The sequence below is a fragment of the Drosophila subpulchrella genome, unplaced genomic scaffold, assembly GCF_014743375.2.
Source record: "Drosophila subpulchrella strain 33 F10 #4 breed RU33 unplaced genomic scaffold, RU_Dsub_v1.1 Primary Assembly Seq354, whole genome shotgun sequence".
Lineage (NCBI taxonomy): Eukaryota > Metazoa > Arthropoda > Insecta > Diptera > Drosophilidae > Drosophila > Drosophila subpulchrella.
Window position 1 is genome coordinate 10,515,197 of NW_023665577.1, and position 25,644 is coordinate 10,540,840.

Consider the following 25,644-nt stretch of genomic DNA (forward strand, 5'->3'; position numbering starts at 1 on the left):
CTTTTTTGAAACTGTGTTTATTTTTATTACATTTTTTTATTTATATGGCTTGTCACTTATTATCCAATTATCGAAAGGGGAATCACCTTTTCTTATCAAAAGACAAGCAGTTTGTTTGTTTTATACGAATCACCCTTTTCAGGGTCAACATTAAGTTGAACTGAGAAACAAGCTTAAGAGTTCTATGAATTTTTATTTAAAAATTAGAAAAACATCAAGTTGTTTTACAAATGGTTTCTGGGAGTATTGTAATATTGCTACTCGATGCACTTTAAACACTCACATTTATCTTAAGGAAAACACTCCTTAAAATATAAACAACGGCACAGCTTAGTTCTTTTTTTGGCTGCCCATAGCAAAGCTTATCATAAGTGGTAGGGGATACACCCTTTCTTATCAAGCTGACATTCAAATGGCAAACATTCATGTATAAAATATAAATACAACACACATAACAATGGTTATCCTAGTGCGACATAATCTGCTCCACCTTCTTGCGCAGATCATTGCGACCAGAATCGCCTAAGGCGCGACACAGCCGAACGAGGAAGTGCTTGGGGTCGTGGCACTCGTCCTCCTCGATCAGCTGCAGCAGTTGCAGGATCTGGGAGGACAGACTGCGTGGATAACGCTCCTCGATGTTGTCCATGGCGCCCTCGCCAATGCCAGCCGAGCGGCCCAATCTTCGCCAGGAGCGTCCCAGCTCCTCGGAGATCTTCTTGAACACAGCCGCACGTTTGCCATCCGTAAAGGCAGCCGGCGTGATGTAGTTCTGGATGGCAGGTGTGGGTACAGCCACAGCCATGGGCGAAACCGAAGTATGGAGATCCTGGGGCGGAGCAATCCGGAGTTGCTGACGCAGCTCGTCGGCCAAGCGGAGTTCTTGGTACAGATTCACCGACTGATTGCGGAAATTCTCCGGCGGAGTGTAGCCAGCCAGGGCCTCGATCAAGCTCGGCTCATTGCCGCACATCCGGCGCAGTGGCTCCACATTGTCCTCGGCCAGCTCGTCCGCCCGCTCCAGGCAGTCAATCAGATCCTCGATGGAGCGTATGCAGTCCAATCGCCGCTGCGAACCGATTTCGGCGGCGAACATCTGCTTCAGATCCTCCACGTCCTCCCTACACCCATCGATGGCGATCTGCTTGAGGATGTCGTAGCTCCAGTGTCTGCCTCCGGTCATCGTGGCAGTTTGGTTAAAAGAGACGGTGCTTACAGCGATCCAAAGTGGGCGAACCAATCCCAATTTTTCATTTGTTGGGATTCAGTATGACCGTATGGCCAAACATTTTCTTATCAGTTAATTATCGATCAACACTGCCTATCGAACGGAAGTGCATATGCAGTGTGACGTCACAAAGTACTTATATGCATAGAGAAAATGTTAAGGTGAATAAATAAAACCAATTTATTTCCGTTTTTTATAAATGTTTACAAACTAAGATTATAGAAATCTTTAAAAGTTCATAATTTATCATTATTTTCTTTTTATAAAACTTTTTAACCTCTATTAAAATAAAATTACCAAAAGTGAAATTTATATTTACTTATTAATTTAGCTTTTAACATTTAAAAATATATCATTTATATATATATTATTAAATTTTATATACTTATGGTTACATTTTTTAAGGCAGACATCACCCACCTTTCACTCTTCTACATCGTGGCCGCGGCCAGTGTGACCGCACATCGATAACCGATAGCCGCGGGATGCCATCTCTGTTTCAATATATATATTTATGTTTTTGTTACTTTTAAAAAGCAACTTATACTAGATGTAAACGTGTGGACGAATGGAAATATCCATAAACGTGTTTGTTTTCCTGCTCTACACTCTGGTCGTGATCTACCTTCAGCACTTCGTCAACAAGTACACGGAGTTCGTGCGCAGCCTCTAGATGCTGGGACTTCAGACGTATTCCAGTTCCTCCTCGGAGGGCGAATCGGACCATGAGGACGCCGCCGCCGCCAAATCGGAGCCCCCCACCGCCATTCCCGCCCACCTGCTGCCGGTGGACAAGACGCACTCGCTCTCCACGGCAATCGCTGTGTGCGCGGCGCCCGCCGTGGTGCCCCTCGGAGCGTCGGCGGTGCCACGAACCCTGGATCCCACGCTCAAGGAGGTCGCCTACAATCCGCGCTACGAGGAGATGTATGCGCCGGTAAAGGGGCCAGAGCACCCGGATCTGACCATGCAACAGCGGGCACCGCGCAACACACTGGCCGGCTACGTGGAGAAGGCCCACATCAATGCCTTCGAGTTCGAGAACCAGCGACGCACCTTCCACACCTACGGCTATGCCCTGGATCCCAGTGTGGACGAACAGGCCGACGGGCAGTCGTATGTGGGTGACCTGCAGTCCGCCTACGATGACAATGGCAAGACCGTGTTCGAAGCGCCCAAGGCGAAGAAACTGCGCAAGCAAGAAAAGAACGACAATCCCGAGGACGTCGAGGGTTTCCTAGGACCCTGGGGCAAGTTCGAGAACGAGGTGTCGGTGGCCAAGCCCAACGAGCAGGAGCGCGCCGAGCTGGACGAGCTGCTGTCCAAGCGGCACAAACGCGGACGCATTCCCGAGGACAAGCCTCTCGAAGAGAAGTCCACACTGCACAGTGAGTATAATGAAAGGCAAGGGAAGTATATGCATTACATCACCTTTTCCCCCTATCCCTCACAGTCAAGGACGCCTACGACTACCAGGGCCGCTCGTATCTGCATGCTCCGCATGATCTGGGCGTGAATCTTCGATCGAATGCCCCGCCGCCCAAATGCTTCCTGCCCAAGGCGCACATACACACCTGGTCGGGCCACAACAAGGGCATTTCCTCTATTCGCTGGTTCCCCAAGACGGCTCATCTGCTGCTCTCCGGCTCGATGGACTGTCGTGTGAAGCTGTGGGAGGTCTATGGCGAGCGACGATGCATTCGCACCTTCTCCGGACACCGGCAGGCCATCAAGGACATTGCGTGGAACAACAGGGGCACCAACTTCTTGTCCGCCTCCTACGATCGCTACATAAAGTTGTGGGATGCCGAAACGGGCGATGTGGTGTCCCGATTCACCACACGCAAAATGCCATTCTGTGTGAAGTTCCATCCGGATAATAGCAAGCAACATTTGTTTGTGGCCGGCACATCCGACAAGAAGATCATTTGCGTAAGTAACCTAAGCAGATGATGGATTTCAAGTTGTAATCGTTATTTCTATTTGATCCACAGTGGGACACTCGTAGTGGAGATATTGTGCAGGAGTACGACCGGCACTTGGGCTCGGTGAGCACCATCACCTTCGTGGACGACAACCGTCGATTTGTGACCACCTCGGACGACAAATCGATGCGCATTTGGGAGTGGGACATACCCGTGGACATGAAGTACATTGCCGATCCGACTATGCATTCCATGCCGGCCGTCACATTGGCGCCGAATGGCAAGTGGATGGCCTGCCAGTCGCTGGACAACAAGATCGTCATCTTCTCCGCCCTCAACCGCTTCAAGATGAACCGCAAGAAGACCTTCACCGGGCACATGGTTTCGGGCTACGCCTGCCAGCTAGACTTTTCGCCGGACATGAGCTACCTGGTGTCGGGCGATGGTGACGGCAAGTGCTACATCTGGGACTGGAAGACGACGAAGATGTACAAGAAGTGGCAGGCGCACGATGGCGTCTGCATCAGCGCCCTGTGGCATCCGCACGAGGCCAGCAAAGTGGCCACCGCTGGCTGGGATGGCCAGATCAAGTACTGGGACTAAATGCCTGCACATTATAACCTAGATAGATGTAAGCCAAACCGATGTGTAAATTGATTGATTATATTGCAAACTATGTTCAAACAAAGTTGTTTTACCGCCTCAATATCTGCCCTATTTATATGCCCAAGCTAATTTTAGTTTTTTTAAAGTTCCCTAACGTATTTATTCCTGGACGAGCCCCCTTTTTTTGTGTGATATGTAGCCTTTATTTACCTTTGCTTGTGATAAGAGTGCGCGTGCGCAGTGCATGTGAAAATGCAAACAACTCAACGGATGGTCCGCCCACCACCCAATCACCCAGCCACCCCCACCAGCAAGCCAAAACATATGCGAGTGTTGGCCAAAATCGATATTTTCCACGAAAAACGCACAAACGTCGAGCGGATAGTGAAGAAGGGCCTTTTAAAAAACTCTGGAAAAAGGTTAAAGCCCAAAGCTTGCACAGTGGAGAGGAGATGCAGTGAGGGACGAGCGAAAGGTGGACCCCGAGCATCAGCCAGACACCCGAGAATCCTGCCAGCGGCCATGGCCAAGCCCCACTCGGATGCGGATGCCTCTGGCCTGGGCTACGCCTACCAGCTGCCGTCCGGCGGCCTCTTGCTGCGCCTTAAGTCCTCGCTCTCGCAGTTCAGCGATTTGTTCAGCGACTTCAGCAGATACATCTCGCCCGCCTATCACCACGACCGCTGCGAGCGGTCCGTTCACATGCGGCTGTACTCGATGCACAAGCGCGAGTTCGTCATGGTCTTCCTGGGCTTCTTCACCTGCTTTGGCCTGGGCATCGTCATCGGGCTGACGGGACCGCCCATCACCAGCACCTCCTCGCTGACCGCCCAACAGATTTTGGCCAACACCTCGCTGGCCCACAGCACCACGGTCCTGGGGAAAGGACCCTTCGCCATGAAGTCGCCGCTGACCACCACCTACTCCCAGCAAATGTGGCTCATCGCCAAGCTGGTAACGGACAACAACGATGGTGCGTCCTGTGGGCATGACAAATACTAATAAGTATTCATTTTTTCTTGATTACTTTAAGTCTTTGTATATTACAAGAAATGTTAAATTGAAAAATGGTAAAGTAATTGAAAGGTTCAGTAAAAAGAATGTCCTAAACCCGAACTATAAGTATGTTAAGTTAATATCATTCTATGTTCAAAAACCCCTTATAAAAATAATAATTTTTAAATTAATATTTACATTGTAATTACAGACGAGCGCTATGACAAGAGTTTCCAGGTCAGCGTCTCCATCGATGGCATCAACGAGCAGCACAAGCCGCAGAATATCCTCGGTTCAGGAGTGGCTCACAACCGGACACGGCACTTGGTCTGCGTGCGCAACGACTGCGAGGAGTTCACGGTGATGCATCTGGGATTCTTGGACTACGCCCACTATATCATCACAGTGCGCTTCTACGGACTGGAATCCTTCCACCAGAAGTATAATATACGCAGCATTACGTTCTATGTGAGTGGCTTGTACTTTCCTCTATGATGTCTACTAACTGTTCACTTTAGTTCAAGACCTACAGTCCGGAATTCACGCAAATTGAGATCTGGTTCAGGTGTATCTTTCTACTCTTCACCTTCACTGTTATAGTAAGTAGCTTGACTTTCTGATGAAAATATATGATGATGAAAAAAAAGATATATAATTTAAATCATTATATATATATTAATATGATGTTCTAATTTTTTTCTCCTTTTTTAAAGGTATCCTAGTTTTAATTTTTGATTTTAGACATTTTATTTGAAGACACTTATATATTTTATTCATCCATTTATAATTTTAACGTTTCAAATATACTTTAAACAAGGAATGATATTAACATACTTATAGTTCGGGTTCAGAACTCCCTAAAGGATGCAAAAAACTGAACCTTTCAATTACGTTACTTTTTTTCAATTTAACATTTTGTGTTTTAGTCACATGACTGACTGTACTATTTTCCAATTTGCAGTGCTGGTATGCCCACACCTTGCGAAAGTATCCAATCTACGACTGGTCCATTGAGCAGCGATGGCTGTCGGTTCTACTGCCCCTGCTTCTGCTGTACGATAGTAAGTCGTATACCAAAATCAAATCTATACATTTGAGTGTATCCCAAGAACTTCCTCTTCATAGATCCCTTTTTCCCGATGATATTTCTGATGAACTCCTGGGTGCCAGGAATGCTGGACGCCATTCTCCAGGCCACCTTCCTCTGTGCTCTACTCATGTTCTGGCTCTGCATTTACCACGGGCTGCGGCAAAACGAGCGCAGCTTTGTCCGCTTTTACCTGGTCAAGGTGATCGTTGTCCTGCCCATCTGGCTGTGCGCCATCGTCCTGGCCACCTGGGAGAAGTGCAACGAGCTGAGGGATCCCACATACAGTCACTTCGTGGACACGAAAAACTACAATGTGGGTATATACATTTTAAGAGAGCTTCTAGAACTCCAAAATCGAAACCATTCACAGGGCTTCAAGATGTTCTTCTACATTGCGTGCTGCATGTACGTGCTGTATTTGGTGCTGCTTCTGCTGCGGGCATACACCGAACTGCGATCCATGCCCTATTTTGGTGAGATATAGTAGAATTATTCGCATAAAAGCTGTGATAATGTTTAATTCCTTTATCCAGATATGCGCCTGAAGTTTCTCACGCTGCTCATGCTGTTCGTCCTGTCCATATCCATCACGGTGACCACTTGTCGCTTCGGCTTTGGCATCCTCGAGGACAACTTCGTGGCCTCACTGAACACCACCTACCGCAGCTCGGCGCAGTTCATGTGCTTCTATGGGCTGCTGAACTTCTACCTGTACACCATGGCGTATGTGTATTCACCGGACGGACGCTTTGCCCAGGCGGAACTGGCCGTTACTAAGGATAATCCAGCCATCTCCATGATCGACGATTCCGACGAGGACGTTGTCTACGGCTCCGACGAAGAGTCGCGTCGCCCCCTCACCGCTGTGGGCGGCGGAGCTGGAAAGAACGACTACGATAGTGATTGATTGGATACCGCAGATTTGTCAGAGTCTGAATTCCAAAATGTTCCATAGAGCCAGCGAGGGTTATAGTGCTAAATAAGTGTACAAAATATTCGCTAACATTATGCATAAATTAAACGAATTTCCAAAATTAATCTCTGTTTGGATAAAAATACTGGAAAATATATGCATTTTCTAAATATGTTTAGTAATTTAAGATTACGAATAAAATAATATGTCCGTGAGTGTTGAAAATGTATGTTCAAATAGAATCGGTTTTGGCAAGTCATATGTGTGGTAAACCCTCTTATGGTTCATTTAGGGGTTTATTTTCAAAATATAACGATCTTCTTTCATAGAGGTTCCTTCCAATTAGTTTACTAGATTGTTTATTAGATTATTAACACATTTCGCCAGATGATTTCAATTCAAAAGCAAAGCAAAACACCCTCTAGATGGCCTGGTTAATGCCCAATTTCGTCTTGGTGAGGAGACCCTCGTCACCCATTTCCGCGTTGTAGCCAGGACGGTACTTCATGCCGGGAGCCTGTTTGCGAAAGAGAAAGATAAATGTAAAGGGAATCGAAAGGGACGAAAGGGCGCGCTGCACTCACATTGTACCAGACATCACGCCAGACTTTGCTGTCGTCGGCGCTGCGCAGCAGCTCCGGGACATCGAAACGCGGCACATTGAAGTAGTTCATCAGGTCGGGCTTCTCGTGGCAGTACTTGATGCGGGCCTCGCACCACTCAGCCTCCAGCGGGAAGCGCCAGTCGAGCATCTTCTTGTTGTGGGAGTCAGCCTCGAACTGGTCGAAGTCGATGCGCTCGATATCCTCCACCACAACCTCGGTCTCGCCACCGGCTGTCCAGTCGTAGATGAGGAGCTCGGCATGGGTGGAGATGTCCTTGAGGTACTGCTGCTTGTACAGCTGCTCCACATCGTTCAGATAGGCATCGCTGAACACCTTCGATTGCACCTCGTAGTCGACGTTGCGGGCCTTGATCTTCTGCTTGACAGCATCGATCGACTGATCCAGATAAATAACCAAATGCGGCTTCAGCAGCTCCCCGATGGTGTTCTGGCGCAGCTCATTGTACACGGAACGGGCGCCGCGGGACAGATAGCCCTGCCGGAACATGGCCTCCATGAAGACGAAGTCGGAGTAGGGACTGCGCTCAAGGACCACACCCTGTCCGGTGCTGAAGATGTGCTGCAGGGCGTCGATGTACTGCGAATAGCGCAGCATGTACATGCGGATCTGGAACTGGGCGGCCAGATCGTGGCTGGGATCCTGGCAGAAGTTGCGCACATCGTAGCTGCGGCAGCTGGGCGGCAACTGGGGATCCAGCTTCCTCATGTCATAGCCATAGGAATTGATGTAGATCAGGTCCAGATCCACGGCCGGATAGTACTGCATGTCCAACTCCTCGGCCAGCTCCTGGGCGAACTTGGACTTGCCGGCGGCAATGGGTCCCTCCACGCAGATCACCTTGGAGTTCTCGTCGAAGCGCTTGGAGGTCTTGTCGAAGAAGGCATTGATCACGCTGTACTTCTTCGTCTTGTACGGATAGGGGGCGGCCTTGGGCACCCGGGGACCGCCTCGCATCGTCTTGCCGGAGATGCTGCATCGCTGCTGGAAGGCGGCGGGCAGGGCGTTCGCCTGCGCCTGGAGAAGATTGGGCGACTGTGTGGCGCGGCTGACGAGCCGCACCAGGCCAACGCGGAACACGGCGGTCATTCTGAGGAGGAGGAAAACCAGTATCAGTGCATTAGATTCGCTATAATAATAAATAATTCTGGCCCTCTGGCAGTTGGCCGTTTGGTTACATCACAGGAGGAGCTGTGCAGGTTGTGCGCTTATTGCTGGCCAAAAACTCCAGGTGCGCGAATGCTTTTCCGTTTTAATGCTGGCCACTAGTTGGGCGCTCCTTTGGTTGACCAAATTTTAGTGTTTTATCGCCCGATCAGGCCGCAATAACTCACTTTTCAAGCTAAAAATCGGAAGTCTACCCAAAAACAAATCTCGGGCAGTGTGACCAGTTGGCGAAATGACTTATCACCCAAATGCTCTCGGCCTAACACTAAAAAATCCCGTTTTCCACGCACTAACACCGAAACCCTTCCCAGCGGTCTGGCAACCCTGACCACAACCTCACTGCATTTTGGATCTCCAAAGTTCTAACAATGAACTAACGAAAATATCAATCAAAATTCAACGCGACTGGCTCCAGGAACAGATAGACAAATACCCCGACTTGTGACCAAGAGGATCGGGTGAGTACCGGCGATTGGGCCTTGTGCTTTGGGGGTATGCCACCTTTTTGAGTTACGCAACTGAGAACTAATAGGATTTTCCTTGTGACACAGATTTGGTTTGTTAAGCAATCCCCAGCAGAAATGGGCAATACAGCGATCACCCGGGTGCAAATGGAGGCCACCAAGAGTATGCCGGTGGACCACGCCAAGTACACGAGCGGGGCCGGTGGCTCCCCACCACCAGAATGTCCCATGCATCAGAAACATGGAGATGCGAAATCCGCCTCCGCAGTGCCCCCACATCCCAAGATGCAGGCCGCATCCGAGTGCCCGGTGCAGCACGACAACAGCGACGTGAATCCGCTGAACATGATGCCACCGGCCAACCAACAGCCTGCGGCGGACCAGCCCTTCCCGCTGCCAACCGACCGCCAGACCTCGACCATTCCCAAGGTCACCGAGGATGGCACCGTCCAGTTCTGGCAGTATCCCAGCCAACAGATGTTCTGGAATGCCATGCTTCGCAAGGGCTGGCGCTGGAAGACCGAGGACGTCTCGCAGAAGGACATGGGCGACATCATACGCATCCACAACGCCAACAACGAGCAGGCCTGGCAGGAGGTGCTCAAGTGGGAGGCGCTGCACGCCAAGGAGTGCGGGAATCCGCGCCTCAAGAGCTTCGGCGGCAAGGCCAAGGATTTCAGTCCACGCGCCCGTTTCCGCAGCTGGCTGGGGTGAGTGATCCGCCCTTCTAGAGTGATTCTAGATAAAGAGACTTATACGGAGGTGTCACACAAAATCTTATCCAACCAAAATTGGTTCTTATCCTTTTTTGGTAGGAAGAGACTTATGTGACACCACAGCCAATAATGTTTTTAGTCGTTGCAACCATCTTTTAAGAACAATTTGATATGTGCCATTTCCAATTTCAACCAGAGTTTAAAAGCTTTGGAATATTTATTTCGCCATTCTCCAGTGGAAGATCTTTCCTAGATTGTCCTATTAAATTTGCAAACTTTATTTTAGATACGAACTGCCCTTCGATAGGCATGACTGGATCGTCGATCGCTGCGGCAAGGATGTGCGCTACGTCATCGATTACTACGACGGCGGTCTGGTGGACAAGGACTACCGCTTCGCACTGCTGGATGTGCGTCCTGCCATGGACTCTGTGGACAACGTTTGGGACCGCATGCGAGTGGCCTACATGCGCTGGAGGTACGAGGTGTCCGAGAAGTTTGGCAGTCGAGACGGCGGCAAAGTGAGCGCTGGTAGCGACTAGGTGGAATGCATCTATAGATGATCGGTATCTGTACAAAATCGGCTTAAGTTCTCGAATGCGACTGGAGTTGTAGTTAATTAAATGCGTTTAAACTGTTGAGTGGCGAGTTGAGGATGCTGGAAGGCGTAGGAACTCCCTCTCTGTCCTTAAATAAACTTTAAATTCTGACTTCTGAACACCCAAAGGCCAAAGTGGCTTCTCACAAATTTTATTTGATTAACGTATATTAATTCATAGGTCTTTATGTTATTAAGGCATAATAATAATTCTTTAATATTTCCTTTAGATGAAATTGGTTATCTGGGAGTCGCATTTGATTAAAACAGTTCTTATTTTACTTTTATTACGGATACCAATTGATTCTGTTAAAGTAATAAATAAACAGAGATGGTTAGTTCCAGTAATTTCAACTTAACTTCAAGTTACTCCAAATCTGGTTTCCTTTTGCTTTAAGTTAGGATGAAATATGTTTAGATATGGTTTTTACAGAATATAATTGATATATATGTACGAAGTCAGATTAAGCTTAAACCTCCGCGGAAGATATTATTTTTCCTGCTCTAAATGACTCACGAGCGATATCTAAATTTTTGTATGGCTCGGTGCATTCATCAAATGGCGCATTTGTGATCCAAAGGAGTTTTCCAGAAGTTTCTTGATCTTGGCACATAGCTATTGCTGGAAGCAACAGGCGAGGCTCGCACTGAAGCTCTTCAAGTTTCTCCCCCAAATCAGCTTCTATGGATCTTTTTAGTGCATCAGCTTTAGTAAGGCAAGAACTAGAAAACACAAATCTATAAGTAAAATATCGATCGGTAAATATTATGTTTGGTAATTTACCTAGTTTCTTCGCCTTTTTTTGCCAATCTATGTAGAATTAATTGCGCAAGAAGACGTGTTTGATTATTGGATTCATTCCTCAATGGAATGAGCAAAGTTAAAATGTCATCCAAATCTGTACCCACTTTAAGTTTGTCCCAATGTTTTAATACGAAAATGTGCGTTACGGAGAGAAGCGATTCCTGTTGAGTTGCCTTCAGAGAGGGTAACATTTTCAGCTTGTCCAGTAACATATTGATGCTTGGCATCAGTACTGCCACCAAGACCTCGTACATGATGGTTATTCCTAGTAGATCGTTAGGGTAAAACAAAGCTTCCCACAACATATTTGACCATTTCTGTGGCCAGATTTTTGGCACCCAGTTGATCAAAGCGTTGGCAATACGAATCTTTTTTCTGTGTACTTCGGAACTTTCAAAGTAGCGTTTCACTGACAGCTCTTTGTTGATGATCAGCAGGTCATCACGTATGTTATTATCATTCATAAAAAAATTTCGATTTGTAAAGGGACCCTCCTCAATCATGTAATGCCGAGCCCTTGCTCCACGATTCATTATGCGGAATACTTTTAATAAACAAGAGGCCTCAATGCTGGTGTGAAGTACATACATAGAATAATTCTGAATTTATATATAACAATAAAACAATATCAACTCACCGTTCATCTCCCGTCGTGGGTTCGCCCTCTAGAATCATTTCCAGGTAAAACGATCTCGACAGTCTTGGTAACTTAAACATGCTTAAGAAATTCTTGTTCACTAAATTTAATACAATGTTTTCACACTCCTCCACCGTCAGATTTGCATCAGCGTATGTTAAGATAGCTTCTCTGAAAACCACGAGTATAATAATGTTTTTTTTTAAATCATTCGCTTACATTTCCCAAGAAACATCCAGTAAACGGTCAACAATGGCCGGCAGAACCATCCTATCTTCAATTTTTTCCTTATGGACTCTCAATAATTTTAGCAGTTCACAAAAAGTGTTGCGGGTTCCCTTATTCAATAGTTCTAAGGGATCTAATTTTAGGTCATCTAACTGGTTCCAGGACTTAATCTTCATCATAACGTAGAGATCCACACATCGCGATTCTAGGAATGACTTCTCCTCGCTTGTTTGGCAGTCCAGTTTCTTAATTAAGTCAAGTTGGATCTTCTTGAGACTCGAACCGTCAAGAAGTAATGAAAAGTCCACATTATAAACACTGCGATAGAACTCCATGATTTCATTGTTTAATTTAGAGTCAGTATAGGGATCACACAAAGTTTCGTTTACGTAAAGAATTAGGCGCCACCAACCATGTTTGCCTTTAGGGACTTTATATAGCTTCTTTGTAAAAGTTGTAAGCATCTCTTCCAAATCACGGGAGCTGTTAAAATAATCGTTTGTACCAGTAAAAACTTCGAAGCTCTGCTTGTTAAAACATTCAATATGATTTTCAAAGTCTGAAGATGTTTGGATTTTGCGTGTTAATAAGTCGAGTACATAACTGACTTCTGCTTTACCCATAAAATTCACTACAAAGTTGATATATTCCCTCAAGGTAAAGTTTTCGAATGTGTCCTGCAAGAGGCAACAAAAGAATGCACTATGTATGTAACTTTAAATCTAGAAACTTGTGCTTACAAAAAGATCCCCTACCAAAGGATTCTGAGAAAAAGGATCTGAAAGTTTAAAAAAAGTGCTGTTTTGTGCTTTGGTGTTCTTGGTGTCACTCTCTATCTTTCGATTTAGCATTTTTCAACGTTCAGGTTCTTTTTCTCAGAATCCTTGCGTATAGGAATTTGTAAATTTTTTAGTGAACACATTTCTAAATAGGAATTCAAAGCGAAAGCGATTTTTAAATAGCCATCGAGGTAAATAACCCAAACCCTTTAAAGGAATACTTACCAAGAATTTACCCAATATTTGTCGGGTGGTTGCCCTTCGAATATATTTGTTTTCGATGGCACGAACTTTATAGCACAACTTTGAGAGACACTTCTCGGGCATGATTTTAGAAGGGATACTTAAAATAAAATGCATCAGAGGGACGCTGTTCCAGGGATTTTCCGCTATATCCTCAATAAGACCTGTAGAAGCAGTGTAAGTAAACAGCTCAAAAGGCTCCTCCGTTAGGCAGCTAGGATCTTCGTAGTCGTACAGCTGGTTTATGTTGATGGCAGTGAGGAGCTTCTGCAGCAGATTAAGACTACACAGTTGGTTGAAGGTCATGTGGATCAGAATAAAGCGGAGGCCCTCGCGCAGGACCTGGATTCTCTCCTCCTGCAGAAGTCTAAGGCACAATAAATGCATCCATTTCGGCGGATTTGTGGGTCTCGAAATCAACATGAGCCCTAATTTTTGGGGAGTTATCCCCAGCAGGGGTAGCTGGGAGTTCAGAGTGCCCACAGCCTGGTCGGTATGCTGGTATTCCATGCTTTCTATGATTTTTATGAAAGCGGAAAACTGCTCACCATTGCATTGTAAGACTTCCATTAGGAGTTTACCAATTACTCCCTCAGTTTCGCACACCAACTTCATCTTGCACATGAGGAAGCAGGCGGTCCTTCTCTTGTGTGGCTCCTCGGACTCCAAGAGCTTTTGTGTGGCCTCGACAAATCTCACAAGACATTCTTCCGCCCTCCCATGTAGAATGTCGTTGGTTATGGCTAGGAAATGACGCACCAGAAGCTTTCCATCCACCAGGCGATGGGGTCGAATAATTTTATTGTTACCGTCCGAAATCGGCGAAGATAAGAGCTCTATCACTTTAGCGCCAAATATGGCGCTTCCACTTCCCTCACATTGCAGTAGTTCGCTGAGTCCAAGGACCATTCGCTTCAGGTCCTGCTCGTTGTCCTCAAGAATCTCCACCAGGTCCAACAAAAAGTCATTCATCTCGGCTCGTTCCTCGTAGTAAAGTGAGTTTCTTGCAATTCTAGAGTGGTTACTTGTAATCGCGATAAGGTGATAAGAACAGTTTCCTTTTATAAAAGTATAGGCCGGATGGAGGCACACTGATCGTTGATAGCGATTATATAAATACTTGTAATAGATAGTTGATCCGTATCTGTATAATATGTTTAAATGCATTTAGTATGGTTTTCTTGTAGATTTTAAATGACACCAGCTCCACTAGATATTTATCTGTTTATATACATATTTATATTTTTTCATGTTTGGGCTTAAGTCATTTAAGTATGTTTACTCATATCTAGGCTCATCCTACTCCATAACAATATTTTGGTAGCTTTTTCCAAGGTCGCTAAAACCCTTGGGAGATTCCAATAAATTATTATTATTTTTGTTTGAAGAAACTTTTTGCATCACAAAATTTAATTTTTAATTTAAGGAAAAAATTTAAATTACCTTTCCATTGATGCCAAAGTTAACAAGATGTAAGTTCAAATTATGAGTATATTTAACTTTTGTTTTGTGAAAATACTTTTGAACACCCTTGTGTATCATTAATGCATATTCTTAATGAGGATCACAAGCTGAGTCGATCGATATTATGGTTAATGCAAATTATTACTTATAGAATCAGAACACCAGTACGATTTAATCCCCCTGAGGCTTCAGTGGGTTAATCGCGGGCAGTGTTGAAAAACGCGAGTCTTCTACGTTTTTGTTTTGTTGGTGTCCCCATTACGTGAGAACCGTGTTCGGCCACTTTACTGGAGAGTTAATTGGATAGCCCCGATCGCTTCGATCCACCTACATCAGTCATAAATGCTAGCTGCCAGAATGAGGTTCGTGCAATACCTACGCAAAGGGGATTTGGCCAAGCGCCTTGGCTTCCTGTCCGAAGACCAAAAGTCTCTGGTGGAACTCGCCGGCTTGGAGGGCGTACCGAGCGATCTGAAGACTCTGATTGCCCAGAACCCCAACCTGGAGGAGCTGGCCCAAAAGGCAGAGAAGCAGCCGCGACTCGAGGTCAACGATGATGTCACATTGCTGCCACCCCTCACCGATCCCGGCAAAATCATCTGCATTGGTAGGTGGTCTGTGTGTGTACCTTGACCCCCAAAATGAGTGCGTCTCCATATTATCTCCCCCCGGCAGGTCTGAACTACCAGGACCATTGCGATGAGCAGAACAAGCCGGCCCCCAAGGAACCCATGTTCTTCAGCAAGTTCAACAACGCCCTGGTTGGTCCCCAAGATAATGTCATCGCCCACTCGGCGAGCACTGTACGTAGAACACGAGATAACAAGAGATAGCCTTGTCGAGATTACCAGAAACAAACAAAAAAACTTTCCGCAGAAAATCGATTGGGAGGTGGAGCTGGTCTGTGTCATTGGCAAGGTCGCCCGCCATGTGCCCAAGTCCCTGGCCATGGACTATGTCTTTGGGTACACGGTGGCCCAGGACATCTCCGCCCGCGACTGGCAAAAGGAGCGGAATGGCGGTCAGTTCCTCATCGGCAAGTCGATGGACACTTTCCTACCGCTGGGACCGGCTGTGGTGCACAAGAGCCTGGTGCCGGATGTCTACAATTTGAATCTGAAGACCTGGGTCAATGGTGTGGAGAAGCAGAACGGCAACACCGGCAACCTGATCTTCAAGCTGGACGATGTGATCAATCGGCTGTCGCAGACCATCACCCTGCTGCCGGGCGACATTATAGTGACCGGAACGCCCAAGGGCGTGGGAATGCACCGTAGTCCGCCGGAGTTCCTCAAACCAGGCGATGTCATCCAGACGGAGATTGTCGGATTGGGCAAGCTGTGCAACAAGGTCGTGGCCCCCTAGGGTCGTAATTCCCTATTATTTGTTATACGTTTGCATAGTTATATGTTGTTTATAAAACAATGGCATTTAATCCGTGAGTTGGCATATTCTTAGTGGATACTAGAAGTGGGTACGGGGCTGAAATAGCATTTCCTTTCCGTTGGTAGATGGTATGGTCTTGTTAGCCCTCTAAACAACTCTGCGCTCGTTTTATTAATGCCTGCATGTGAAACAAACTTCAATCAGATATTGAGAAACCAGCCTGCGGACCATTTAAAGATTGAAGTATTATCATTTAATTAACAAGGTTAGACTTTAAATGTCTTCGACTCTGTGGCGAAGTACTCGTTTCGGCTGTGATAGGGCCTGTAGGGATCGTTGATATAGTGCTTGGGGCGGCGCCAGAAGCTGGTTACCATCTTGTCCAGCAGCCAGCTCTGCGTGGCGTTCGTGAAGACGTGCTGCTTGAGACGGCGGCGCAGGGCAGCCGACTTCTTGAAGAGCTTCTTCTGGCGACCGGAATGGGTGCGTATCCAGGCGCCCCATTCCAAGCGCTTGAATCGCTTTAGGACCGCCTTGGCGGTCTTTCGCTTTCCCTTGATCAGCGAGAACTTGGTCACGTTGCGAGTGGTCGGTGGTGATCCTGTGGCTGCCAGACCTCCAGGCAGCCGGAGGAGCTGTGGAGCAGGAGCAACCAGCGAAGGAGCGGGCAGCAGGCTGGAACGGCAGGCTAGAGTCACCAAATTGGCACGTTGCGTCCGCTGGACCAGAGGAACCAGCGATGGCGCAACCGGCGACTGGCGGCAAACGCTGCGCAGGGCTGTAAGTTAAAGCACATTTAAGAATTCAAAGTTTTATAACATACTAATAGATATTAACTCACCGCTTGTCACGAAAGTTCTTAGCATTTCACTCACTTAAAACGGCAAAAACCCAAAATAAACTTAAAGGTCCATACAAAATCGTAAGGGCTCTTCTTCTTCCCGAGTCGCGTAACACCAGCCAGTCAGCTGTTTTTTGTCATTCGCAGTGAATCAACTCCAAACTCACAAGCTAACAATTAATTAGAGATGGACACAGGTCGTGCTTGCAAATAGTACATCGTGTTCAAGTAAATAGAGGGGGATTCCCAAGAAAACCTTTCATAAGGTCCTTTCAGATCAACAAACCTAAATATTTTAATTTAAACTTAAACCTGTTTTATTTCGGTTACTTTATTTGTAATATTTATTCTTAAACAACTTTTTCATTCATCATTTTAAGAGTGTTTTAGGAGTGTTTTAAGCTTGTCTGTTAACGAACAACTAATGCATAGCATTTGTTTTAAGCTAATTTCGGAAGCCAAGAAATGTAATTTAAACCATATTTTTAGTTTTCATATCACTTTTGGGTAAAAGTGACATAAACAATAAGACCTCTAAATTTGCAATAAGCATTTGATTCCAGGCAAACTGTGGTTAGATACAATATTTTTCATAAAATTATAGTTGGAAGTGAGCTTAAATGTAATGATGAGTTGATGAGAAACAAAATTACTAATTGTATAACCCAAGTTCGGGTAAAATCGAATGTGCAGAACTTTATAGTCAAGTATTCCCCCTTTAAATAGACCGAATGTGTAATACATACTGACATTTTTCGAAAACTTAAATAAAACAATAAATGTTGTGACGTGCCGAGAAATTCCGTCACGCGTCCATCCCATCTCTAAATCAAACGTATTCCGACTGGCCTATCGCATAAATGCGTATATGTTGCCCGACACTTTCCCCATTAAAACACAGACCAAAATTGAATGATCAAATTCCAGTGCGGTCGACGAAGGAGCAAGCGAAGCGAAAAGGACGAGGAGGACGAACGGAACGCAGGACACGTGTGCGTGCCGGTGTGAGTGTGTGGGATGGAAGAGGAAGCAGCAGCACTGGCCAGCCATTCACCCACCAGCGCTGACGCAGTCGAGCCAGCTTCGAACGAATTGGGCAAAATTTAATTCACGCCGCCGGGACCAGAAATTCACGGAGCCGGGAGCAGGAGCAGCAGGATCAGAGCGAATCAACACCATGTATCGGCTAGCGGTGCGAGATCAGTGCAAGTGCGCCCTGCAGGTTGGTCTGCTCTCCCATTTTCCCATTTCTTTTTTTTAGCTGTTTGATAACGTGAAAATCGATCGTCACGTTGCCCCCAAACACCCCCGCGCGCGTCCACAAACAAGCGGTTGGCGAAAATAAAACAAGAGGCGCTGGTTATGTCATCTCCCAAGCCCAGGAACTGGTCGAAAATCTCCAAAATTCCAGTTGTCCATGGACGCGGGGGTGTCTGCGGGTATCACCAAGTCCTGTCACGGGATGTCCTAAACTCTCACCCTTGATTTCCACAGCGTACGCTGCAGCAGACGACCACAAACAACAGGCAGTTCAGCGGAAACAGCAGCAGCAGCAGCAGCAGCGGAAGTGGGAGCAGGGAGCAGGGCAGGCGGCAGCAGGGACAGCAAGGACACCAGGGATACCAAGGATACCAGGGCCTGCCGCCGCCACCGCATATGCGCGAAGCCGGCTTCGGCAAAGTGGTCCTCTTCGTCTCCCCACTGGCAGCCGTCGGTGGAGTCATCACCTACGCCAAGTAAACATGTTGCCCACCCAAGAGTTATATTGCATATATGTCATCTACCTATCTGTGGTAGTCCCAAAGAAACGCAGTTCCTAGACTCAACCCAAAACATATTAAGCTTCTTGTATTGCAGAGGCAATTGATTTCATTTTACAGACAGTTCGGCTAAACCTTTTTAGTTTCTAGACCACTCTGTAAATATTCTCTAAAACCCCTAAGCCATGCATATATATCATCTACCACTCTGTGGTAGTCGTGACTACCCAATGAAACTCAGGTTCTAGACCCATAACCAAAACATATTGATCTTGCAGAGCATATTGATTGCATAGGCAATTCCTCTCGTTTTGCAGTTGTAATTTCTAGACCTCTATAAATATCCCATAAACCCTAAGCCATGCACATATGTGTATAATACACCGCTCTGTGGTAGTCCCATTGTGTAAACATTTTACCCACTGAAATATGATATAAAGCTTTTTGTATTGCATAGGCAATTCCTCTCATTTTACAGCCAATTCTGCTAAACTTTTGTGGTTTTCTATAACTCATGCAAAAATAGTAGCTCAATAATACCTAAAAAGAATCTTCAAACTAATATGCATTTCACCTTCCAGATACGACGACGACTTCCGCAAACTGGTGGAGAAGAATGTGCCAGGCGCCGGTTCTGTCATCAAAGTGGCGCTGCAGGAGGAGCCGCCATTCAAAGGCATCACCAAGAATGTCAACGAACAGATCGACAAGGTCAAGTCTGGCTTTGAGACGGTCACATCCACCGTGGACTCCGTTACCTCCAAGGTGACGGGTCTCTTTGGCGGCGGCAGCGGCGATGACAAGTCCAAAAAGGCCAAAGTGGAGCCGGTGAAGGTCACTCCCGCCGAGGAAAAGAAAGCCTCCAAAGCGACCGATGTCAGCAAGACTGAAGCAAAGCCAGTGTCGAAACCCGAGAAGCCAGCTGCAGCGCCTGCGCCCGCCGCCAAGCCCAAGGAAGATCCACTGCCCCGCGAGGTCGTCGAGCTGGAGAAAGCCATTGAGCTGGCTGCCCAACTGGCCGTCAAGGAGTACAACAGCGCCATAGGCGTGTTGAAGGGGTAACTTAAAGAATAGTGTAATTTCTAGCATCCCATTTTAGTTTTGTGTGCTATTTCCGATTATTCTTGGCAAGAACATTTAGCTTATTTCAAGACAATTTCGTCATATCTTAAAGCAGCATCGTTAATATAAGTTGGTTTATTTTAGAAAGCATATGTCATAACTCAATTATACGGAATTGAATTAAGAAATAAGTTTTCCAAAGAACATCTAAAAGAGCAGGAACCATTACGTTAAGATTAATTTTGTGACATGATAATAATTACATAATTTTCTTCCAGCTTCAATGATGATGTTCGCAAGGTGGTGGACAAGGCGGTGGAGAACGGAGAGAACTCTCTTTGGACCACGCTGAAGAATCGCGCCAGTGCTAGGGATACGGCGGTAGCCACAGCGGAGCGAGCAGCGCGTGAGGCCCAGGAGAAGATTGGTGAGCCAGGCGTCTTAAAAATATTGAAAGATAGCTGGTAACATTACTTATCCATTACAGTTGCCTGCGAGATCGCCCTGAGTGCCGCGGCAACAGCGCAAAACGCCAAGAAAGTGGAGGCGGTGCGCGACAAGATCAAGAAGCTGGTGGACCACATAGGCAACGTCAAGGACGAGCTCTACCGGCACAAGGACACTGCCAGCGTGTCGGACAAGTACTGGCGCAATGTGGAAAAGGCGCGCAACTACTTCATCGACGAGATCGAGTCCATTTTCCCCGGCCTTAGCTTGGCGGAAAAGAAGCTCAATCTGTCAAAGGAGGACCTCGACTTGTTCATCCTGCACGCGTACACCCACGTCCTCGCCTACCAGAAGGAGCTACAGCGATTGCAAACCGATGGCGAACTGCGCTTGAAACGAGCCATTGACTCGGTTCGCGGCGACAACGATTCGGAGGCTCTGCGCGCCCAACTGGAATACCATTTGGAGGCCGAGCGGCGCAAGCTCGCTGTGGAAAACCAGAAAAAAATTTTCCACATCCATGCCGAGTCCGACAAGCTGCTGCGCTTGCAGCTCAAAAAACAAGCGGAGGCTCATGCCGATCACATCAAGGACATCGTGGCTCAGCGGGAGACGGATCTCACGCGGAGCTTTAAGCGCGAGCTAGAGGATAAGCTGGCCTCCGAGAAGGCCAACTATAAGCTACAATTGGCCGCCATGCTGGGCAAGCTGCGCGGCATGGACGCGGCTCTAGCAGGTTAGTAAACACCTTTAAAGCTTGTCTTTTGAGCTCAGCTAGTGTAGACTGGCTAGAAATATAATCGTTTCATACACTCCCGAAACATGCTGCTATTTCAGAGATAGAAGATGAGTTTCAAGGTATTTTTACAGTGTAAAAAGTAGATACATATATTTTTAGTGGGTAGCTTTCATTTTTGTATATACTTACTTTTTATTAAATTAAATATCTTACTATTTTCAAGTGATGCATTACGGACATGTGTTGTTAATAAACTATTTATTTTTTTTTATTATTCCACAGAGCGTGCCGATGCAGAGCGTACTGCCAATCAGGCGCAGGCCTTGTGGGCCGCCTGCCAAGCTCTGTGGGCATCCGTGCGCACTGCCACTCCTGGCGTGCACTACAAGGAGAAGCTGCGTCCCCTTAAGAACGAGCTCAACGCCATTGCCAAGGTGGCTAGTAAGTTTCGAAATAACATAATATGGCATACTCTGGAACATTTCTAATGCAATATTAACTACAGAGGGCGACGATCTGGTGGCAGCCGTGCTGCAGAGCGTGCCACAGGAGGCTCAGGAGCGCGGCGTCTATCCCGAGGATGCGCTGCGCGAGCGTTTCCTGAATGTGGAGCGCGTGGCGCGACGACTGGCTCTGGTGCCAGAGGATGGTGCCGGCCTGCCCATCTATTTCCTGTCTTATTTGCAATCGCTGTTCATTCTGCGACCCGATAATCCCATTTCCAAGGACGAACTCGAGAACAAACCCTTCGACTACAGCAAACTGGACACATACGATATCCTAAACAGGGCCAGGTATTCAAGATCATCAAGAGCGTTGAGCAAAAATTAATGCTAATTATTTTGTAGGTACTATGTCGATCGCAGCGACTTCCTGCAGGCGCTGAAGTACATGAACCTGCTCCAGGGTGCGTCCCGCAAGATCGCCGGCGATTGGATAAAGGAGGCCCGGCTAATGCTGGAGACGCAGCAAGCGGCCAACACCCTGATGGCCCACGCAGCTGCCAGCGGCCTTCTGTATTTGTAGACTACGTCCCATTTCCCCTTCCTCCCGAAACAAAAAGATACACTTATTATTTGTCATTAGTCCAGGAGAAGACGGAGCGACAGCCATTAAACGGAAAAGATAAACAGCAATATGTAATTTGTCCAATTAGAGATCACAGTTTAAAAACACTTATATATATTTGTAACATTTTGTTTAGCTTCAATTATACAAATTATATATAGAGAAAATCCATTATAAAATCCGCAAATAAATGTTGGGAAGGTCGTCTGGAAGTGTAACCCCGGTACTATGATCGAAATGTGAAATGTACTCGAGCTGGTTGAAATTAAAAAACTTTTTATGGTGTTCTTTAAGAGCATTGTAACTAGTAACGGCTACAACCTATTAGTTTTTTAATTTATTGAAACAGTAAAGAAATAAAATCCTACGAATAAATTGATTGACTTTTTATTTTATTTGGTTGACATATGAGTGCTTGATACTCAACAGATATTAATCATATTCTTGCTTTTGGACTTTACGTCACATTGTTTTAGTGTATTACTTTTTTAAATTATGAGTTTTTATTGCATTTCTATATATTTCAGGAGTTGAATTTATATATATGAATGATATATTTTTACAAATTTAAAAACACAGTAGTTAAGCAAACAAAGTCAAACCCTTTCTAAAATGTGGTCTCAATAATCCTACACTTTCGTTACTAATTTTTCGCCCGCCAAAGTCGCGATAGTTGGTCGTTAGCCAACCCTGGACGTGCACCGTTTCGCGGGCGGCTGTAGCCAGCCCTGGTAGCCAGAGGCAATCAGCTGGTTTGCGTGGTCGATTTGGTCCTATTGAAATTTTCGGTTTTGGCACCGGAGCAAAAATCACATCGCAATCAAATTTCCCGTGCCCACAGGACTCACGTTTGATTTTTGAGCAGCAGCCGGAAGATCTAGCGAACCGATAAGCAAAATGTCGATGCTGGCGAGAACCGTTGGACGCACCTTCATGCAGGTAAATGCCCATAGAATCCGCAGCTCTTACATAAACACTTGCCCGCGACGCGCTATGCGAATATTTCTGCACTGGGGCCCCAGTTCTCTTCTTTTTTTTTGAGGTTATAATCCTAGCCAGATCTATGCCTAACTCTATCTGAATTTAATCCCCATAGGCTGCGGCAGCACGTGGTGTGCACACCACGTCGGCGCTCCGAGCTTCGGTGAGTTATATGCGATATTTCGGCTGTTTTAGAGGTAACCAGAGTATCTTCCGTCTTTCAGGATAGCTACGGCGCCAACAGGACATCCTGCACACTGATTCCCGGCGATGGTGTGGGTCCCGAGCTGGTCTACTCCCTCCAGGAGGTCTTCAAGGTAGCTACCCACCAAGATCCAATCAGTTGTCCTTTAAAAAACATATCGGGAATATAATCTTTGTAGAACATTGTTATCACAGTTTATATGGGCAGTATATCTTAAATATGTCTTGAGATACATTAATTTTTGAGGTAGCAATTCAGATCATAACATATTATCACAAATTGTTTGAAACTTTCAACTATTTAGTGGATTTAAGATTTGCAAACTTTCTTTACCAATTTTGTTGATATATAAAGTTCAATTTTTTTGTGCACTCGGTTATGTAAATTAATATTGGTTGAATCATATTTGATAACATTTTAATTTTCGTAATCACGAGTGTTTCAATTATATAAATCAAAGCACCCTAACTTATCTGCATCGTAAAGATATGTGATAAGTGGCTACTTAAAAATATTTGTAGATTTATATGAGACATCCTCTTTAAACCTTGTTTTTGGGACGTACTTTTCATTTCAGTATACTAGGGTCTTGTTTTAATAATTCTAAAAATTATATAAACAAATGCGTATTGTAAGACACATAATAGTTTTGATATATTTCAGTATTTATCAAGAGGATTCGATTTTAATAAATAAAAATAGTAAAGTAAATATGCATAATAGTATTATCTTATCTTTTAGGCAGCCAGTGTTCCCGTGGACTTCGAGTGCTACTTCCTCTCCGAAATCAATCCAGTTCTGAGTGCCAAACTGGAGGATGTGGTGGCCTCCATCCAGAAGAACAAAGTGTGCATTAAGGTGAGCTTGGTCTGGACCAAAAAGCGTGTTCTACTCTAACCGATATTCTACAGGGCGTTTTGGCCACACCCGACTACAGCAACGTGGGTGACCTGCAGACCCTCAACATGAAGCTGCGCAAGGACCTGGATCTGTACGCTAATGTGGTGCATGTCAGGAGTCTGCCCGGCGTGAAGACGCGCCACACCAACATCGATACGGTGATTATCCGCGAGCAGACCGAGGGCGAGTACTCGGCTCTGGAGCACGAGTCGGTTCCCGGAATTGTGGAGTGCCTGAAGATCGTTACCTACAAAAAGTCCATGCGCATCGCCAAGTTCGCTTTCGACTACGCCACGAAGAACCAGCGCAAGAAGGTCACCGCCGTGCACAAGGCCAACATCATGAAGCTTGGCGATGGCCTCTTCCTCCGCTCCTGCGAGGAGGTCTCCCGGCTCTATCCGCGCATCCAGTTCGAGAAGATGATTGTGGACAACACGACCATGCAAATGGTCTCCAACCCCAATCAGTTCGACGTGATGGTCACTCCCAATCTCTATGGCGCCATTGTGGACAATCTGGCCAGTGGTCTTGTGGGCGGTGCTGGTGTTGTGGCCGGTGCCTCCTACTCCGCGGAGACTGTGGTCTTTGAGCCGGTAAGATAATTCAATAACATACTGCTTCTTTAATTATTTGAAAATTCAGAATACTAATATTGGTAGGATTTTAGTGTACTCTTATAAAGTGAGAAAATATTTTAAATATTCGGATGAAACATTTAATTTTTATTCAAAATTTATTGGGTTGAGATAATTTTGTTTATTTAAGTTTATTCAAGTAGAATTTAAAAATTTATATTAGAAGAAGATAGATAACAACTAGTTTAACCTGCACTTTGAATATTTTTTTGTCGGGAGCTTAATCTGTAATGGACTCTGATTTACGAGACCCTCGACTGTAGTAGTGCGAGTCCACTCCACACACTTATCTCTAAATCCGATTTCTGTTTGCAGGGTGCACGTCACACCTTCGCCGAGGCTGTGGGCAAGAACGTGGCCAACCCCACTGCCATGCTGCTCTGCGGTGTGAAGCTGCTGCGTCACATCAACCTGCCAACCTACGGCGAGATCATTCAGAACGCCATCAACAAGGTGTTGAACGATGGCAAGGTGCGTACCAAGGATCTGGGCGGACAATCGACCACGCAGGACTTCACCCGCGCCATCATCCAGAACATGTCCTAGACGGGCACCACTGCCATCGCCGGCGCGATCAGCAAATCTTCTCCATCATGGGCAACAACGTTGGCGCTTATTTAATCGACACTAGACAGTTTCTGTTGTTGCCACAGCTAAATTTGAATTGTTGAAAAATCACCTTAAAAGTTCTTAGTTTCCTATTACGTCCAATTTTTTATTTGTTCCGATGTCTTCAGTGCATTCATTTGAGTATTATTTCCGGCGAATATTTAAGTTTAGTCCAATTGAAACGACCCAAGACACGCCCCGAATCGAACCCGCGACTTCTTTAGTTTTACCAATTGGCAGTAACACATTGATCCTTGATTATGTTGTAATTATTTATGTATTATTTTTTCCCAATTTTGATTTTGCAAAGATCCTCTTCTACGGCCGACTTATACTTTGTTTACCTTGTTGATTAGCAAAAAGAAAAAACAAACACAAATGATATTGCTAAACCAATTTAACTGATAGCGGATGGCTTTGAGTGGATCCACTCCACTGGAGCTGTGAGAAAGATAACAATAAACTCAAATCTAAATTAATTATTATTTAAAAGCCATTGTCAGTTTGAGCTGTCTAAATTTTAAGTAAT

General features: G+C 45.8%; 11 protein-coding genes across 13 annotated transcripts; 7 read left to right on the forward strand and 4 right to left on the reverse strand.

Annotated features, from left to right (window-relative positions):
• Window positions 1–173: 173 nt before the first annotated feature.
• LOC119560356 (fas-associated death domain protein) lies at window positions 174–1,285 on the reverse strand. Its single transcript, XM_037873760.1, has one exon. The coding sequence runs from the start codon at window positions 1,181–1,183 to the stop codon at window positions 467–469; it is 717 nt and encodes a 238-aa protein (XP_037729688.1). The 5' UTR covers window positions 1,184–1,285; the 3' UTR covers window positions 174–466.
• Window positions 1,286–1,693: 408 nt separating this feature from the next.
• On the forward strand, window positions 1,694–1,970 carry LOC119560359. The gene has a single exon (XM_037873762.1). It carries the CDS (start codon window positions 1,797–1,799, stop codon window positions 1,899–1,901), a length of 105 nt encoding a protein of 34 aa, XP_037729690.1. The 5' UTR covers window positions 1,694–1,796; the 3' UTR covers window positions 1,902–1,970.
• On the forward strand, window positions 1,868–3,841 carry LOC119560352 (pre-mRNA-processing factor 17). Its single transcript, XM_037873755.1, has 3 exons — window positions 1,868–2,616; window positions 2,682–3,160; window positions 3,223–3,841. Exons 1-3 carry the CDS (start codon window positions 1,902–1,904, stop codon window positions 3,754–3,756), a joined length of 1,728 nt encoding a protein of 575 aa, XP_037729683.1. The 5' UTR covers window positions 1,868–1,901; the 3' UTR covers window positions 3,757–3,841.
• A 242-nt stretch (window positions 3,842–4,083) lies between these two features.
• LOC119560351 (transmembrane protein 181) lies at window positions 4,084–6,978 on the forward strand. Its single transcript, XM_037873754.1, has 7 exons — window positions 4,084–4,732; window positions 4,967–5,223; window positions 5,274–5,354; window positions 5,717–5,816; window positions 5,881–6,158; window positions 6,216–6,318; window positions 6,379–6,978. Exons 1-7 carry the CDS (start codon window positions 4,084–4,086, stop codon window positions 6,750–6,752), a joined length of 1,842 nt encoding a protein of 613 aa, XP_037729682.1. The 3' UTR covers window positions 6,753–6,978.
• A 106-nt stretch (window positions 6,979–7,084) lies between these two features.
• LOC119560353 (NADH dehydrogenase [ubiquinone] 1 alpha subcomplex subunit 10, mitochondrial) lies at window positions 7,085–8,821 on the reverse strand. 2 transcript variants are annotated; one of them, XM_037873756.1, is made up of 3 exons: window positions 8,716–8,821; window positions 7,343–8,471; window positions 7,085–7,275 (listed from the first exon to the last, which is right to left on the reverse strand). In XM_037873756.1, the coding sequence occupies exons 2-3, from the start codon at window positions 8,468–8,470 to the stop codon at window positions 7,180–7,182; spliced, it is 1,224 nt and encodes a 407-aa protein (XP_037729684.1). In that variant the 5' UTR covers window position 8,471; window positions 8,716–8,821; the 3' UTR covers window positions 7,085–7,179. The 2 variants fall into 2 exon arrangements, with proteins under 2 accessions (XP_037729684.1, XP_037729685.1); XM_037873757.1 differs by lacking the exon at window positions 8,716–8,821 and adding an exon at window positions 8,560–8,666.
• A 28-nt stretch (window positions 8,822–8,849) lies between these two features.
• Window positions 8,850–10,446, forward strand: LOC119560355 (cytochrome c-type heme lyase). The gene is made up of 3 exons (XM_037873759.1): window positions 8,850–9,006; window positions 9,100–9,722; window positions 10,015–10,446. Exons 2-3 carry the CDS (start codon window positions 9,130–9,132, stop codon window positions 10,268–10,270), a joined length of 849 nt encoding a protein of 282 aa, XP_037729687.1. The 5' UTR covers window positions 8,850–9,006; window positions 9,100–9,129; the 3' UTR covers window positions 10,271–10,446.
• Window positions 10,447–10,618: 172 nt separating this feature from the next.
• Window positions 10,619–13,990, reverse strand: LOC119560306. The gene is made up of 5 exons (XM_037873679.1): window positions 13,001–13,990; window positions 11,988–12,673; window positions 11,769–11,939; window positions 11,111–11,701; window positions 10,619–11,049 (listed from the first exon to the last, which is right to left on the reverse strand). The coding sequence occupies exons 1-5, from the start codon at window positions 13,988–13,990 to the stop codon at window positions 10,797–10,799; spliced, it is 2,691 nt and encodes an 896-aa protein (XP_037729607.1). The 3' UTR covers window positions 10,619–10,796.
• Window positions 13,991–14,733: 743 nt separating this feature from the next.
• Window positions 14,734–15,917, forward strand: LOC119560354 (fumarylacetoacetate hydrolase domain-containing protein 2A). The gene is made up of 3 exons (XM_037873758.1): window positions 14,734–15,089; window positions 15,158–15,285; window positions 15,359–15,917. The coding sequence occupies exons 1-3, from the start codon at window positions 14,825–14,827 to the stop codon at window positions 15,845–15,847; spliced, it is 882 nt and encodes a 293-aa protein (XP_037729686.1). The 5' UTR covers window positions 14,734–14,824; the 3' UTR covers window positions 15,848–15,917.
• A 181-nt stretch (window positions 15,918–16,098) lies between these two features.
• On the reverse strand, window positions 16,099–16,868 carry LOC119560358 (39S ribosomal protein L35, mitochondrial). The gene is made up of 2 exons (XM_037873761.1): window positions 16,710–16,868; window positions 16,099–16,646 (listed from the first exon to the last, which is right to left on the reverse strand). Exons 1-2 carry the CDS (start codon window positions 16,732–16,734, stop codon window positions 16,135–16,137), a joined length of 537 nt encoding a protein of 178 aa, XP_037729689.1. The 5' UTR covers window positions 16,735–16,868; the 3' UTR covers window positions 16,099–16,134.
• An 802-nt stretch (window positions 16,869–17,670) lies between these two features.
• Window positions 17,671–22,105, forward strand: LOC119560350 (MICOS complex subunit Mic60). 2 transcript variants are annotated; one of them, XM_037873751.1, is made up of 9 exons: window positions 17,671–17,931; window positions 18,204–18,445; window positions 19,051–19,527; window positions 19,810–19,958; window positions 20,019–20,714; window positions 20,816–20,836; window positions 21,000–21,158; window positions 21,223–21,511; window positions 21,566–22,105. In XM_037873751.1, the coding sequence occupies exons 1-9, from the start codon at window positions 17,887–17,889 to the stop codon at window positions 21,741–21,743; spliced, it is 2,256 nt and encodes a 751-aa protein (XP_037729679.1). In that variant the 5' UTR covers window positions 17,671–17,886; the 3' UTR covers window positions 21,744–22,105. The 2 variants fall into 2 exon arrangements, with proteins under 2 accessions (XP_037729679.1, XP_037729680.1); XM_037873752.1 differs by lacking the exon at window positions 20,816–20,836 and having other exon boundaries at window positions 17,686–17,931.
• Window positions 22,106–22,498: 393 nt separating this feature from the next.
• On the forward strand, window positions 22,499–25,594 carry LOC119560432 (isocitrate dehydrogenase [NAD] subunit beta, mitochondrial). The gene is made up of 6 exons (XM_037873871.1): window positions 22,499–22,724; window positions 22,882–22,929; window positions 22,991–23,083; window positions 23,713–23,829; window positions 23,883–24,464; window positions 24,822–25,594. Exons 1-6 carry the CDS (start codon window positions 22,683–22,685, stop codon window positions 25,050–25,052), a joined length of 1,113 nt encoding a protein of 370 aa, XP_037729799.1. The 5' UTR covers window positions 22,499–22,682; the 3' UTR covers window positions 25,053–25,594.
• The last annotated feature ends 50 nt before the right edge of the window (window positions 25,595–25,644 follow it).

Excerpts from the sequence above, each read along its gene's own strand:
- LOC119560356 (XM_037873760.1), bottom strand. The coding sequence starts at position 1,183 with ATGACCGGAGGCAGACACTGGAGCTACGACATCCTCAAGCAGATCGCC.
- LOC119560359 (XM_037873762.1), top strand. The coding sequence starts at position 1,797 with ATGGAAATATCCATAAACGTGTTTGTTTTCCTGCTCTACACTCTGGTC.
- LOC119560352 (XM_037873755.1), top strand. The coding sequence starts at position 1,902 with ATGCTGGGACTTCAGACGTATTCCAGTTCCTCCTCGGAGGGCGAATCG. Across the intron at positions 2,617-2,681 it reads AGAGAAGTCCACACTGCACA|TCAAGGACGCCTACGACTAC; the intron begins GTGAGTATAATG and ends TATCCCTCACAG. Across the intron at positions 3,161-3,222 it reads CCGACAAGAAGATCATTTGC|TGGGACACTCGTAGTGGAGA; the intron begins GTAAGTAACCTA and ends TTTGATCCACAG.
- LOC119560351 (XM_037873754.1), top strand. The coding sequence starts at position 4,084 with ATGCGAGTGTTGGCCAAAATCGATATTTTCCACGAAAAACGCACAAAC. Across the intron at positions 6,159-6,215 it reads TGGACACGAAAAACTACAAT|GGCTTCAAGATGTTCTTCTA; the intron begins GTGGGTATATAC and ends AACCATTCACAG. Across the intron at positions 6,319-6,378 it reads GCGATCCATGCCCTATTTTG|ATATGCGCCTGAAGTTTCTC; the intron begins GTGAGATATAGT and ends TCCTTTATCCAG.
- LOC119560353 (XM_037873756.1), bottom strand. The coding sequence starts at position 8,470 with ATGACCGCCGTGTTCCGCGTTGGCCTGGTGCGGCTCGTCAGCCGCGCC. Across the intron at positions 7,276-7,342 it reads GGCGTGATGTCTGGTACAAT|GCTCCCGGCATGAAGTACCG; the intron begins GTGAGTGCAGCG and ends TTTCGCAAACAG.
- LOC119560355 (XM_037873759.1), top strand. The coding sequence starts at position 9,130 with ATGGGCAATACAGCGATCACCCGGGTGCAAATGGAGGCCACCAAGAGT. Across the intron at positions 9,723-10,014 it reads CGTTTCCGCAGCTGGCTGGG|ATACGAACTGCCCTTCGATA; the intron begins GTGAGTGATCCG and ends ACTTTATTTTAG.
- LOC119560306 (XM_037873679.1), bottom strand. The coding sequence starts at position 13,990 with ATGAATGACTTTTTGTTGGACCTGGTGGAGATTCTTGAGGACAACGAG. Across the intron at positions 12,674-13,000 it reads AAATATTGGGTAAATTCTTG|GACACATTCGAAAACTTTAC; the intron begins GTAAGTATTCCT and ends TGCCTCTTGCAG. Across the intron at positions 11,702-11,768 it reads CCCACGACGGGAGATGAACG|CATTGAGGCCTCTTGTTTAT; the intron begins GTGAGTTGATAT and ends ACTTCACACCAG.
- LOC119560354 (XM_037873758.1), top strand. The coding sequence starts at position 14,825 with ATGCTAGCTGCCAGAATGAGGTTCGTGCAATACCTACGCAAAGGGGAT. Across the intron at positions 15,090-15,157 it reads CGGCAAAATCATCTGCATTG|GTCTGAACTACCAGGACCAT; the intron begins GTAGGTGGTCTG and ends TCCCCCCGGCAG. Across the intron at positions 15,286-15,358 it reads TCGCCCACTCGGCGAGCACT|AAAATCGATTGGGAGGTGGA; the intron begins GTACGTAGAACA and ends AACTTTCCGCAG.
- LOC119560358 (XM_037873761.1), bottom strand. The coding sequence starts at position 16,734 with ATGCTAAGAACTTTCGTGACAAGCG. Across the intron at positions 16,647-16,709 it reads AAGAACTTTCGTGACAAGCG|CCCTGCGCAGCGTTTGCCGC; the intron begins GTGAGTTAATAT and ends TTTAACTTACAG.
- LOC119560350 (XM_037873751.1), top strand. The coding sequence starts at position 17,887 with ATGTATCGGCTAGCGGTGCGAGATCAGTGCAAGTGCGCCCTGCAG. Across the intron at positions 19,528-19,809 it reads GCCATAGGCGTGTTGAAGGG|CTTCAATGATGATGTTCGCA; the intron begins GTAACTTAAAGA and ends ATTTTCTTCCAG. Across the intron at positions 20,837-20,999 it reads GATAGAAGATGAGTTTCAAG|AGCGTGCCGATGCAGAGCGT; the intron begins GTATTTTTACAG and ends ATTATTCCACAG.
- LOC119560432 (XM_037873871.1), top strand. The coding sequence starts at position 22,683 with ATGTCGATGCTGGCGAGAACCGTTGGACGCACCTTCATGCAG. Across the intron at positions 22,930-22,990 it reads CGTCGGCGCTCCGAGCTTCG|GATAGCTACGGCGCCAACAG; the intron begins GTGAGTTATATG and ends TCCGTCTTTCAG. Across the intron at positions 23,084-23,712 it reads CCCTCCAGGAGGTCTTCAAG|GCAGCCAGTGTTCCCGTGGA; the intron begins GTAGCTACCCAC and ends CTTATCTTTTAG.